Source organism: Uloborus diversus, chromosome 1, assembly GCF_026930045.1.
Source record: "Uloborus diversus isolate 005 chromosome 1, Udiv.v.3.1, whole genome shotgun sequence".
Classification (NCBI taxonomy): Eukaryota; Metazoa; Arthropoda; class Arachnida; order Araneae; family Uloboridae; genus Uloborus; species Uloborus diversus.
Window position 1 is genome coordinate 260,723,758 of NC_072731.1, and position 15,487 is coordinate 260,739,244.

Genomic DNA, 15,487 nt, shown 5'->3' on the forward strand with positions numbered 1-15,487 from the left:
TTGTTTGATAAAAGAAAAATGCAATTAAAATACCGTATTTTCCTGCGTATTATCCGCGGGCGGCCTATAATCCGCAGGTCCTAAAATCGGTCTGAAGAAAAAAAAGCTTCGTATAATCCGCGGATAATACGATGGAAAAAGATAAAGTTTGAATTTAACATACCATTTGAGCAACTAAACTAAAAACGTGAAAAAGTAATTACTTTGAAGGCATAATCAAAATTAATCTGAAAGATAATCTAAAATATAATGATTTCTTTTTGAAATATTGATTATAGTTCGCTAATTGCTTGAAAAGCAGAGTTAAGTCAAAGGAGCAAACGGTCTAATCTTGTGCAAATGGCTACCTATTTCACTGTAATCTTGCTTATTTTACATGCCCTGAATCGCAAAGAGGAACATTCAAGCAACGTAAAATAACCAACATACAGGCAGGCAGCGAGCATGCTTCGTAAAATAAACAACATTCAGTCGGCGTACGATCTCGATCGGTGAATCCTACTGTAAAAATATTGAGGTTCAATGCGTTGGTGTTAAGCGAAAAAAAAAAAAAAAATCACAGATAATCCGCGGCTGCGCATAATCCGCACCTCATAAACTTTGCCTTTTTTAGCAGATAATCCGCGGATTATACGCAGGAAAATACGGTAGTCTCATTTTTAAGCAACGTTCTAACAAGACAATAGGTTTTTTTTTCAAACTCAATAAAAAATAGGCAGTTCATTTTGAGATTGAATTTTCAAATTTTGTAATGCATCTACCAATTTCAAAAAAATCCTATTGTTCTATATTTTCAGACATTAGTTAATCTATTCTTAAATCCTCTTTTTTGAGTATTATGCACTTTGTAATTTCGCACTTAGTATGTGTAGCATTTCTATCTTTGTGTGTTATCTCTTTTTGGTGCATGTATAAAAAGTGTTGAATGTATATTTTTCAGTTTCATTATATTTTTATTTTGTTGAATGTATGGATAATCTTTATCTTGTGTGTGACTGTTTCTTTACCATTTTTTAATACATTTGGGATTCAAGTTAGTTTTGTTTATAGAAAATTTTATATTTAGTAGTTGATTAATATAAATTATTTATCTTTGTACATAAATACATGTTTTTATAAAAAGCAAAAGAAGAAAAGAATGTAAGTTGCAAATATTCTTCTAAGGAAAAATAATGATTGATAACTCATTGAACTTCTAGTACGACTGCTTACGACATTAAGATTAGATTTTTTGACTTAGAAAATACATGAAAACTCTATTAAGTATAAAAAAATTTGCTTTTGAAGGATGTATAAATATCGGACCTTAGTAAAATAAATAGTGGTAACCTCACTAACTTTTTGTATGTATAAATAATGCAAAACATCTCTATACATGTACGGTTATCCTTTCCATTCATTACTCAGTTTTTTCTACTTTTTATTAAAATACTTGGAATTTTGAGATTAAAAAAAAAAATCGTGTTAAATTTAGAAAATATTTTTTTTCCTGAATCTTTTTAAAGAAAATAACTAGTATTAAGCTTAAAAGAAGTTGGCTTTTTTGTTCAATAAATTATTTATTTTATAATGTGCAGTGTTTCTTATTGTTTAAAACATCAGTGCAGTTGAAAGTTAATTTTTCAAACTTTCATGAAATTTTGGACTGTTTTGTTTTTTGTGTACAAAGAAAAAATATATATACAGAACTGCCAACTGCTATGAAAAAAATCTTAGTTTCTACGAACTATAGCCTTGAACTCTGACGCTACGAAAACACGTCCAAAAATTACAATTTTCTTCTTTTGTTATAACCCTAAAAAATTTCCATCAATACATATTGTTCATATTGGTAATCATTTAGTTAATAATGCTTTTGTGCTGACTAAGTTTCCAAATTTTTGCTTAAAAATATAGAATTTATCATATTAAATGATTTAAAAATTAAATGGAACTTGACTATGTAAATTTATCGTGAAATCCCGAAAGTAACCATTTCATCGACTATACCCCCCCCCCCCCTTTTTAACAGAAAGTAAGATCATTCTGTAATCCAGTATATCTTCATATTTTTTGCTGATCTTCATTCGCCACTCCCTCAAAAAAAAAAAAAAAAAAAATTGAATCTCATGAAACGTAGAAAAAGCAAAACTATTTAAAATAATTTATTTTATTGATAAAAAAGCTCATAACAAAAATAATTTATTTATAACATCTTCATGGAGACTTGCCGCATTAATATATACATGCAAATGAAATTGATATATGTAAGTAATGAAGATAAAACATGATCATTCCAAAAAGGTATGAATAAAAGGTGCAGGGATGGATCCCTCATTTTCTTCTTCATCTGATTTTGTATCTAAATGAACATCAAAAAATTTTGGTACACCTTCAGTAACATCTGCTGGAGGACTATCTTCATAATTTCCTTTAACTAGCGGCATACTTTCGGGTTCCACCGTTGAACACTATTGAATAAATTAACTTCTATTATTATTCTAAGTTGTGAATAATGAGTTCAATTGAGGATGATATAACCTCTTTAACTGTTTTAGTTTATTTTCCTACCTTCAGTATTGTACATTTATCTAAAATTTAAAACTAGTGACCACCATTTATATGAATCATGTTTCAAACTGTTTTGATGCAATAAAACAAAATTATGTTATTTAACTTGGAACTCTTATGTAGAGTTAGAGTTTTATTTAATTTTTAGTCAAAGAAGATAAAGTATCATCAGAATGCTGCTCACTCAAAATATTCATCCTTGGATTAAAGAATTTTGTCATATAACGGTATGAAAAAGCAATTACAAAGTTCATATTTTAATTTATGTGCTTCGAAAACTGTCTGCTGTTAAAAAAAAAAAGGTAGTAATTAAATTATGCCAAGGATATGGACTGGGCAGTAAACGAGGAAAAAACAAAGTTTCTGGTGGTAAGCACTAGAATACATGATGCAGTCTCTTAACCCGTTCGGGATGGCAGTCTACAGAAGATAGCACTCCCTCAGGATGGCAGCTGTTCAACGCGGACTGTGCGCACAGGCCGGGGCAATTTCTCCCGCTAAGCCTAATACGCAATTTCGGAAAGTATGCATACATAATAATGGATAAAATGTATACTTTAAGCAGAAATGAAGCCATTTTTTAATATATGATAAAATATATCAAAAATTGGATGAAAATAATTGATATTTAACAATGAAAATGCAAAATATATTGTTTTTTACAGTAACTAAAAGTGCCAAAATTAAACAATATATTTTCTACAAAACAGGGAAAATATTTGCGCTTAATATTATGAAATACTTGAAGAATATTGTAACAATTAATATTTTAAAGCCACATAGGAAATTTCAAAGCACAGATAAATGCGCATTGAGCATTTTACACTCATACGTAGTGTTACGTCTTTTATTCTGCTTCGAGCAAATGACACATCTCTGTCTAAGTTCTTTGCCTTCTTTTTCAGTGTATCATTTTCGAAAGTAACTACTGTATGAAGAACTCCAACAAAAATAATTTACAGTTGTTTCAATGTGACCCAAAAGATCCATAGATGGATAAGTCATAAACTAAGATATTTCCTCGTCGGAAAGATAAAACGTGTTCACCATGGCTACCAAATGAACATAAAAGTAAAACCCCTTGCTGGAATATCTCCCCTCCAATCCCATTATAAATGGAACCGAAACTAGAGCCACTTCAAAATGAGCATACGTTTCCCTTCTCACTTGCGAAGCACATGTTTATATTTTCTTTCACGAAATCCAATAAATCACAGACACTTGACAGACCCCATTCTGACGTCAGACAGAGAAATACTAATGCAGGGGAGCAATCATTTGAACGGAACATGGATAAGTAACACCATCTAATAGTAAGCATTTCCTTCCGAATCCAAAACACGGAATAGTGTCGTTGGGCCGACTGCATACTACTTACCGTAACACACGGATGCATTTTTCGTCTCTGAAGAACCACCTAGCGCTGACGCAAAGAAGCATCGTTCCCCTCGAACGGGTTAAGTGTCATTAAGTGTGACTTTAATGCTTTGTCATGAAAATGTTTTATACATTTATCTTTTCCACAAAGCTCAAAACCCCAGACCTCTATTTAAAAACAAAGATCTGGCGGGGGTGGGGGGGGGGAGAACTGAGCTTTGGGCAACCCTGCTGTTGAGCATTTAAGTCAAATGATCTCAAAATCTCCAAGGCTTAACCCTATGTATTTCACAGCACAGTTCAAATGTAGAACATACTTTTTAAAAAAAGACAATAAAACTCTTCCCCATACCTGCTGAATTTTGCTGACTTCATCAGACAATTCATGAGCCTCATCATGCACTACACTTTGAATAACCTGCTAAAAGATCATAACAATAAATATTATAAACTAATATCTTAATATTTGCTACAGGTTGACTAAGACATATTTAATTGAATATTTGAAACAAGAACTGCAGATAGAAGTTACACCAACAATTTTTTATGCATAAAAACATAGCTTTAGAAAAGGTTGACAGGGGTCTGGCCAGAGGAAAATTGAGTCCGTTAACGGACCCTTCACAAAAATCCGATCAACGAAAACGGACCCTTTACAAAAATTCTGATAAATGAAAACGGATCTTTCACAAATTGTTTATTGAAAGAGCAAATCTCAAATCAAAATAACACTTATTTCCATGTATAAGAATGATAATTTTTGCAAATTTATTAAAATTAAATTGGAGGGATCAACTCATACAAAATTTGCTAATTTTGAAAAAAAAAAAAACACTCTTGTGATGCTTCTGCAAGTAATTAGTAACTACTACGGCCAAATAAGTATAATGCTTGTTGCTTCTTTTTTTTAAAAGAAATTAATAGCTCATGATTTATTAAACATTAATATATAACGAAATGAACTTAGAACTGCAGAGGATAGTAGGGGTGGGGAGAAAATGTGATCGTTTCAGATAGGGTTACCAACTTCAAACTTATCGCCACTTAGAGTCTGGTGGTGTGATGTTTAACTGTTGTTTTGGGAGAAAGTTGTATGTGTTTGATTTTTCATGCTAAAAAGGATAATTAACTTTAAATAAACTCTTTTTTTTCTTTAGATGCCTACATTTTGAAAAATGCAATTTTTTTACATCTGATATGAGAATCATATTTTATTGTTTTTTCAAGCTAACTTCGCTTTATTAGGATGCAAATGAATGAAAAGTCTCTTTGTTTTTGTAACAACGCGTATTTCAAGTTTTTAAAGCGAAATTCCATTTCTTTTTATGAGTCAAAAATTAAAATGCTTGAATTGATGATTTATTTACTTATTATTATTATTGCTTCAAAGTGTGTCCAGATATTAATGATATGTTTATCATAGGACTCTAAAATGCAATTCTACAATAATTTTATCAAAAATTCTTTTTTTACGAGCCGTTTTTATACGTTTGATGCCTTCACTTTGAAGATTGCAATCTCTTTGCATCCGCTATGGGAATCTGATTTTTCAAATTTTTGACGTTTAGTACACTTTGTCAAGAGGTAAACAAATAAAATCTTTTTTTTTTATTGTTATAAAAATCACGGAGTTTATAAGTTTTAAACAAAATTCTGTGCTCTTTAACAGTGTCTTGGATCAAAAATTGAAATGCTGAACCCCTGTGTGAATTTTTTTTCTCACAAGTATTTTGAATACTATCCAAAAACATTTCTAGTATAATTTAACGTGATGGAGAATGGTAGATAAATATTGATACTTGAATGTTGCCCATCTCCCCCAGCGAGCGATGCCCCCCCCCCCCCACCTGAATATTAGAAAAAGGCTCAACTTTTAGTGTCAACGATGCAGTTTGCCCTATCTAAAATGTTGTTTTTACATTTTTTTTTTTTTTTTTTTTTTGCAAAACTATTTGATTTTTCACAAAATTAATTGATTTTTTTACAAAATTAATTAATTTTTCACAAAAAACAAACCTTATGAAAAATCCTGGACAGACCCCTGGTTGATTACACCGACAAAAATTGACTTCTCTTTTTTTCTTCAATGAAAAGCTAATATTCTGGTTAGATACACTCTATGGGTTCAAAAAAATGACTACTTGGTTCCTTTTTTTCTGATTGGAGAATATGCATTTATGAATTATTACAATATCAGGCCTAGAGATTATACGCTAAAATTTTTAATTTACTGCAGTGCATTAGTACACATCAAGTCCATAAAATCAAGTCCATAAGTTCCTGTTTTTATTTATATTCCCCCCCCCCCCCCGTTCAGTTTCTTTCTCTCTCTCTCTCTCTCTCGATGAATTAATAGTAGTGGTCAATATTACTTCCCAGAAGAATAGAAATTATGGTTTGTATTCACCAGCTTAAGTTTTCCCAATTGAAATCATCATATACTCTTCAATACAAGTAATAATTACTTCAAGCTATCACAAGTTTATTTACATCAAGTGCAGATCCAGAGGGCAGCAGTGACGTTCATGATCCCTAAAACTGCATTTCAGGAACATTTGTTCACCAAGTTGATACCTAAAATCAGGGCCGTAACCAGACTTTTTGTTTCGGAGGGGGTTTCAAAAACATATTTTTTGAAACATTTACATGGTCTATCACATTTGGTTTCATGTGTATTCTATTGATTTTTTTTTCAATAGATTATCTAAATGGAGAGAGGGGCCGTTCTTACAAAATGCCAAATTGTTACACAATAAATGAATTTCTCAATAACTACCATAAACTAACATAAACACACAATGAGTTTGTATAATTTTTCAGTCATACTAATCTAATTTCCCAAAACAAATTGAAATAATAATAACAATATAAATAAAAAATAAAATGAATAAATAATGTATAGCATTTCCTTGGATGAAAAACTTTGGAGGGGGGGGGGTTGAACTATAAAAATCATCCCCTTGCATACGGCCCTGCCTAAAATATGGTTAATAGGTAATTTTAACAAACGACCTCATATTTCTACTGTGAGTGTCTACAAATTCTTCTCAAATACACATTTTTAAAAGCTTCTTTTTTTTTTTCAGGATATGAAATGCTAGGCAAATTCAAAATTCGTAACACAAGCTATTTAAATTTGTTAAAAATTCTTAAGAAAAATTTTCTTTTTTTTATCAGTGTTATTAATTAAAAAATTTAGTAACACATGTAGTACATGGGTCATTCCAAATTTATATGCAGATTTTTTTGTCTCGAAAATTAAGTATTTTTCTGCGCAAAATATTTCATGCATGATCAGTTGGAGTAATGGCCTGGCTTTCTGCTTCAGTTAGCATTTTTTACAAAGCTCGAAAATATTATCTAAATTACGTAACTTAATAGAGGCTTTGCTTTTTTGCTGAAATGATAGTTAATAATATACAGTCGAACCTCCATATATTGAACTTCCACATATCGAAATTTTCTATATATCGAAATCCCAACAAATTTCTATGTTCTTTACATAGAAAAATTTGTTTCTATATATTGAAAAAATCTCTATATACCGAAAATTTTTTCGAGACATTCGTAGATTTTTTTTTTTTTCCACTTTAGATTTTTTGTCTTTTGAAAAATAAATGTTAGGGGAGAAAATTATGTTTATTAAATGTTGCTACGAAACTCATAAGGAATCTGGGGTTGAGGGGTGTGTAGATAGGTCGTTGTTTAGTTCTGAAGTTCTAAAATTCCCTCAAGTTTATTTCAAATATCTTAGTTGTAACCACTAACATCGTAAAATCAGTTTCAAGTCATCCCTTTTGTCTGTTTATAATCATTCCTTATCTTTTTAGCTGCAGTAAAAATCATTCAAGTTAAGCAGATTGATTTTTTGCTTTTCACTCGATTCCATTGTCAAAACGAAAATCCCCCTTATGTTTCGGATCAAGTTGAATTGCCGAAGAATGAAGATGTATGAAGGCGCAAAAATGTCATTTCTGTTATTTTTTTAATTATATACTTTCATTTAATCCGATGCTCGTATAAATTAGAAATTAGGTTTCATGCACAAAAATTGTGATAGGGATGAGCTTTAATTTTAATGTTTTAGGAGCAGGGTTGGGTTTTTTGCCGGCAAAAAGGTATTTTTGCCGGGACAGTGGAAAAAACCATGGCAAAAATGGAAAAAAAATGGCAAAAATGGAAAAAACAGCAAAAACCTAATTGCAAATAAAGTAGCATTATATTGTTAATCAAGAAATAGTAAAGATATAATATAAATAATGCACTTTAATATTTTAATTATGTCTCTCTATGTTACTTCTAATTTATAAGGTGAAAAATTAAATAAAAAAGAAATGTTGGGATTTAAATGTTTGCTAAAACAATTTTTTCAGAATGAACCAATTCCTTCAATGCTAAAACAAAGAATGTTTACTTAAGCTTAGTAAATTAATAAAAAGATTGAATTCTAATTATATATACATATATTTAATTAACCACTTTTTTTATGCAGTGAGATTTTTAAGCTATTTAATTAATAACAGAATATTTACTTGAATGTAGAAAAATATTAATTTTTCCTCACTAAAGAAATAATGCATTTACATGCAGTACAGTACCTAAAGATTTCTGCACACTAGTCGCAACTCTTCAAATGTGTCCTGCAAGTTCTGCTGCAATAGAGAGATATTTCTCAAATTTTCCTTTTATACAATCGAAAATACGAAACCGTTTGTCAGTTACTTCTCTCACGAAACTAGTTTATTGCTATGCCATGCTTAAACAACAAATAGGTTTTGATTAAGATGGTAAAGATGAAGAAGATTCTATGATGATTTAAGTGATATTTCAATCTAAAGAAATGTCTATTTTGCTTTTTAATTACTTTTATTTCATTTATTTTATAGTTGTATTTTGATTAAACTTTATATAGGTATTTAGTATTCTGTAAAAAATGCTATAATAAACAAGCTAATTACATTTTCATTGTAAGTTAATTATTTGTCTTAGATGTTACAAACTGAAATTTTATGTTAATGTTTAAAAATTTAGAAGTAAAAATGCTCCATAACTTTAAAAGTGAAACCTTAAATTTTGTTTAAATTATAAAAATAATTAAATTAAAATTTTATCAAAATCTTTTCATGCTTTTACTTTTATATAAAAGGAAAAAAACTGTCCGTAAGTTGTTAACACAAAATCTATTTTTGCCACTTTGGCAAAAACTAGCAAAAACCTATTTTTGCCGGGCGGTAAAAACCGTGGTTTTTTCCATGGTTTTTTCCGCCCCCGGCAAAAACTTGCCAACCCTGTTTAGGAGATTTTTAGGATAAAATAAGATCGTTTCTATCTATCGAATTTTTTTTCGGAAAATTGCTACTTCGATATATGGAGGTCCGACTGTATATATATTTTTAATTGATCTGCAAGAGGAAGCAATCGTGGTGATATTCAATTTAATTTCATTATAAATCTCAGCATCTTCAATTTTGGATTTTTTGCTATAGAAGTTTTGAATTCAGCTTAAACCTTGGTCCGGGCAATATTTAAGGAATTTCGTCCCACGGGTGACAAATAATACAAAGCCCATTTTTGTCAAAAAAAAAAAAAAATGCTTACATTTTTTCCAAGGTTTTTACTGAATACATAAAATGAATATGTTTCGCACTAAAAAAGAGTGAAACTGGTGCAAAATACCATGAATGCATTAAAATTATTTAATTGATATCTTTAAAATACTCTTTCATCAATTTCAAAATCTAAGACACTATATTAAATTATTTCAAGCAGAGCTAATAAAAAGCTAAATGATATGCTACAAATCCATTCCTGTTTTCCATACCTGCTCAATTTTACTTGATTCATTTGGCGAAACATTAACTTCGTTACATCTTTCACCTTGCTCTTGATGCTGAAAACAGAAAAATAAATGAAATAAACATAAATAACTACAGAAATAATTAAAATAAAAAAAACTCTTTAACAATCTGCTCTCAAGCTATCATGTTTTTAAGGGTAGTCTGACCTATGGATATTTTTACCTATACATTTGCTTTTTAATCCCTGAATTTTAAAGCTTTGGCTTTTAAGGGGTCAGTACCCTAAATACTTTCAAAAATTAGATTTTTTGATTTTTATATATTTTGAAAATCCATTTCAATACCTTTTTAATGATACAAAGTTCTTGATCATGGTCATGTTAGAAGTAAGTTAAAATAAGTTTTAAAAAAATGTAAACCTATTTTGATGAGGTATGATTTTCCCCTTTAAATTGCAATATCTTGAAACATCATTTTAGAAACTAAATGTTCCTTTCTCTCAGAAACTAAATTGTTTTAGGCTTTGAAATTTTTACCACTGATTTCATACATCTAATTGCATATACTAAAGTAAATTATTTCTCATATTCGAAAAATATTTTTTATAGAGCTGATTTCGTGCTGCAAAATGGCATTTTTTGAAAAAAAAATACAGTGACTTACACATTAAAATTAAAAAAAAAAAAAAAAACTAAGCTTTCTTTTTGTAAATTTTTACTTCAGTCTACTTAAGGCACTGAAAAAGTTTCATACTTGTATCTTTAATAGATTTTCAGAAAAAGGTACATGAACCTGTGCAAATTAACGTTGATGGTATAGGGGGGTTCTGACTCCCCTTAATTGTTATTTTTTAACAAGAAAACCGCCTGCCAAGGTATGACGGGTGAAAATTGCCTCTACATTTGAACGAAGCCATTGCCTGTTTGGTGATATTTTGATAGTTGACATTTTAACCCTAACTCCAGTGGATTAACCCTAAATTCCAGTAGATAGTGGTGACCACTTTTTCGTTTCTTCATCCTCCTGAAATGAGCAGGGGTAGAAGTGATCAACTTGTCACATATAGGACATTTTCCACAAAAAATATAGGACAAATATAGGACACATTATATGAATAGTTTCGCTATGAAAAAAGAAATAATATATTATTTAGTTATCTTTTCCTTTGGAGCACCATGCACCAATATTTGTACCATTAACACCCTCCTGGTTCAACCACTCCTCACGAAATTTTGTTAAGCAATGCGATTTCGCCATTATAATTTCACACATTACAACAAAATACGATTTAACATCTTAAGAGACTTACATTCCATTCAAAGATCCCGAAATTCCACAAAAAGAAAAGATTGTATAAAATATATTAGAACATTCCGATCAGAAAATGCAATGAACACAAAAATATACTCGCGAAAACAAAAACAAAAACCGCGCTGGAAAACAAAATAAACGGATGTTGCCAAACCCAAAATTCTAAAACCAACTTCAGACTTCGTTCTCGAAACTCCACCCACTACAGTGACGTCACATTGCTGTAGCCAATAAGAGAAGATGCCTGTTGCAGGATTTAGTCAGTTGCTTTTTTTAATTTGAAATTCGTCTGCAGACGTACTTTCCACGAAAAATCCGTAGTCAGATACTTTACTTACTGTTGTTTTAAAGAAATAAATTAGATGAAAAACAGGAATATAGGAAATATAGGACAATTCCCAAAAATATAGGACGATTTTGACGCTTTTTTTGAAAATATAGGATATATAGGACCACTTCGACCCCTGAATGAGTCTTACTAGTGAAAGAGTTAAGTTTTCGGATCTAGTTCAGCCTTGTCAAAATAAAGCACTTTCCTGCCATGTCAAACATTACCAAAAAATATTACCAACTGATCATGCAGTGGCCCGAGTTTCATTGTTGATGACGTCAGGAGCATTATTCGATCAGTGAATTCGGTATCATATGTACCTTAAGTGTCATGATACCAGGGCTGGCAAGTTTCTGCCGGGGCGGTTAAAACCACTGGTAGAAACCGGTTAAAACCGGCTTGGCAAAAACCACTTTTTGCCACATTTTCGGCAGAAACTGGCAAAAACTCTCAAAATGACAAAAAAAAAAAAAAAATGACAGACAGTAGAAAACTCATTTAAAAAATAATTGTTAACCGAAGCACAGTTTAATTTACAATATTATCGCAATTCTGAATGAAATGTTACATTGTTTGGACCCTTCAATTGCTTCATGGAAAAGGTGGTTCCAAAAATCTAAATAGTTTCTCAATTTAATGTGCACGAATGAGAAACTTTAGAATACTCTTGCAACAAAAGAGCTAGCAGGCAATGCATCAAGGAACAAGCAATATTCATAAAACTTTCAAACTGTATATATTTTATTAAACTGGCCCATCATGTAGTAACTAGGGTAGTGGTAAAAATTCGACTGAAAAAATGAGTTTCGAGAAGTGGGGCCAATTTGTCTTGCAAAGCTGTGATATTAGGTACAAAATCTAGATTAATATTGGGAAGTAAAATTTGACACTTTCTTCTGGAAGCACATGATAATTTCAATCACAAGCAATTTAGATGAAGCTTATTTGTGTGCAAATTACAAACAGTCGAGCAAATTACAAACAGTAATGCCAGTTTAATTTTGTATGTCACTCCTCTATCCTAAGAACCCATAGGATTTTCGTCCTATGTTAGATTAATCCAAATATTACGAGCATCAGCAATTGAAAAGTCCCCTTTCTGAACTAAATCAAGGGCACTAGCATAACATTTTATTTTTGAAATGAAGTTAATTTTTTTTTTGTTTACCTAAACAAATATCATTTAGTAATTACTTTAGTTTTTTAAGACGATTTTAAGTTTTTGCCAGTTTCTACCGGTTTTAACCAGTTTCTGCCACTGGCATGGCAAAGACTAGTTTCTGCCGGCAGAAAGCCAACCCTACATGATACAAAGTATAAGCTTTTAAAATATCTTTTCCGCAGAAAAGAAAAATTGATTTGTACTTGTGGTGGGTGTTACTATAAGGTCATACAAGCAACATGTACAAATCATTATTTTTAGTTACAAAATGCTTTTCAGAAAGTTGATATTCAGCAAAATAACACACAGTGGTTTCTTGTATTCAAATACATAATATTTAAAAGTCAAAGTTCAAAGTTCAGGGATTAAAGTACAAATATAGAAGTAAAAATGTCACACACGGGCAAATGCACTGATCAAAGCATAATGATTCAGTTTACAAGTACAGTCAACTCTCAATGACTCAAAGGCTCGAGGGACTATCTAATTCCTTCGAGTCATGGTAGGTTCCTAAAACCTTCACTAGAGTTTGGGACTCAAAGAAATCTTTAAAATAAAAGAAAATTCGAGTTATCATGAGCTGACTGTTTTTCAAATGTGAAACAAGGCAAAAGTTGAGTGACTAATGAAAAATAATTCATATGCGTTCACGGCCCAATTTAGAAATTTTAGCACTGCAAGCACAAGAAACCCATTGGGGCCCCCTTGACTAGCAGAACCGAAGAATATGCTCAATCGCACATCTTTTTGTCATAGCAGAGATTCCTACCCCCCACCCCCTCAAAATGGCATACCATCCAAAAAACTAATCCCCTCCCCCCCCCCCCAAAAAAAAAAAAAAAAATCAGTGGTGCAATCTGTACCATTGATTTTTTTGGTTGACCAAAAAAATGGGTTGGTTTTTTGGTTTTGATAATATCACTATAGTGTATTTGTAATTTGAAACTTACATAAATAAACAATTGCAAAAAGATTTAAACATCTTGAAGCATTGTAAATCGACAGAAAAAAACTAAATGCGTTATTTAAGCAGTAATAGTGAGCTGCATACAAACATGGAGAGACATCTGAATGGTCTCATTCTACGCTAGATGTCACTCCAGATAGTTTTCCACTGAACTCATAAGTTCTGTTAAAACAGAGCCAGCAATAACAATTTAATTTTTAAACTTACACTGGAGCAAAAAAAGTTAGAAAATTTTTATAGTGCAAAACAAATGAAACTATTCAGTATGAGAAAAAATATTGTAATTTTTGGGGGCCCAGAGCTAGGGGGGCTTACACTTAAATCAGGCCTTGTATGCGTTAAAGTTTTTGTGTCTTTGTACTAAATTAAATGTTTTAACTTATACAGTGCCAGCAAAAAAAAAAAAATCTTCAGATTTGGTTCGCAATTAAAATCTTTACATGTAAACTGTCATGATTTTATAGGCATGCTCATCGATGATTTGACCAAATACCGAATATTCGGCCACAAACCTAGTCCGAAGAATGTAAAGTTTTCAATTGCCAACCAAATGCAAAGACTTTTTTTGCTAGCACTATATAGTAATCTGAGATATGCTTTCTCCTTTACGGATGAAATATGTAAAACTTGCAAGTACATTGTTTAAATTTTGATTCATATGAGCAGATCTCAATGATGCTACAGCATGTGGACTATTGTGAGATTATTTGCAGTACATTTAGCTACAGAAATCATCATTAAAACACTCACTGGTTGGTTGAAACCTGGGATAGCAGGGCTCAGCCTACAATCATGTTTTTTGTAAAAAAGGAAAGGACAGTTTTTTTTTTTTTTTTTTTTTTTTTTTTTTTTTTTTTTTTTTGTGAAAATGAAAATGTTTTTATTTTTCTGCCAAAGCTTTTCACCAAATGTTATTAAAAATACAATTTCAAAAAAATTCGTGAAAAAAATCACGGCAATGATCAGATTGATTAGAGTTTGTGTTATTACTGAACAGTGCTTTGAACAAAAGATTCTGGGAAAGAGAACTGAAGCTGGCATATAATACACAATATTCAACTTTGTGATTATGGAAAATAGGGGGGTGAATAAAAACCAGACTTCTATGTTCTCTAGCATCTACTTTTGTAAATAAATGGGTACAAAAGGGAGGGATTTTGTGTAAATATTGTCCCCCCCAAAAAAAACATAGAAATTTAAAAAAAAAAGAAAGAAAATCACATAATGCTAGTATTTAATATACTATTTCAGTTAAGAAATTTTATTTTTTAAAGGCTCCAAATAATCTTACCTGCTCGGACTTTTCAGTTTCAGTTGGCAAATCATCAGTTTCACAGTTTCGTTCATGCTGCTTAACATGCTGAAAATAGAGCAATTTTATTAAAAAACAGTTCAGTAATACAAATACAAATGTGACGACCAGCAACAGGCTCTGGGCCCAGCTAGGCTGGTCCTAGTCAATTAATTAGTCCCCAATGAAGATCAATGGCCCTCTTAAAGCTATCCACTCCCTTGCTCATGACCGCCTCTTCCGGTAAGCTATTCCAAGTGCCCACGACCCGGCTAAAGTAATAGTTTTTCCTGATTTCCAAGTTAGCCTGAGATTTAAATAGCTTAAAACAATGACCCCTCGTCCTGCTTTCCCCGCAAACATTTAATCCATTTACATCTTTCATTTTGATAAATTTAAATAACTGAATCATGTCCCCTCTGACTCTCCTTTGCTCCAGGCTATACATGTTAAGCCTATTAAGTCTGGTATCATAATCTAAATCTGAGAGTCCCCTTACTAATTTAGTTACCCTTCTTTGAACCCTTTCCAATACGAAAATATCTTTCTTCAGATAAGGCGACCAAAACTGAACAGCATACTCCAAATGAGGTCTTACTAAACTCCTATATAAAGGCAGAAGAACTTTCTTAGATTTGTTTGAAATAGATCTCTTGATGAACCCAAATAGATCTCTTGATGAAATAAATTTCATTTCAAA

General features: G+C 31.3%; 1 protein-coding gene across 1 annotated transcript in view; it reads right to left on the reverse strand.

The window, feature by feature from the left end:
* Window positions 1–2,085: 2,085 nt before the first annotated feature.
* Window positions 2,086–15,487, reverse strand: part of LOC129227226 (zinc finger protein 436-like) — a 46,166-nt gene continuing 32,764 nt past the window's right edge. The window contains exons 10-13 of the mRNA XM_054861738.1: window positions 14,788–14,856; window positions 9,749–9,817; window positions 4,280–4,348; window positions 2,086–2,450 (exon numbers count right to left, since the gene is read on the reverse strand). Coding sequence (XP_054717713.1) covers window positions 2,271–2,450; window positions 4,280–4,348; window positions 9,749–9,817; window positions 14,788–14,856 — 387 coding nt within the window. The 3' untranslated portion in view covers window positions 2,086–2,270. The remainder of the gene's footprint in view (window positions 2,451–4,279; window positions 4,349–9,748; window positions 9,818–14,787; window positions 14,857–15,487) is intronic.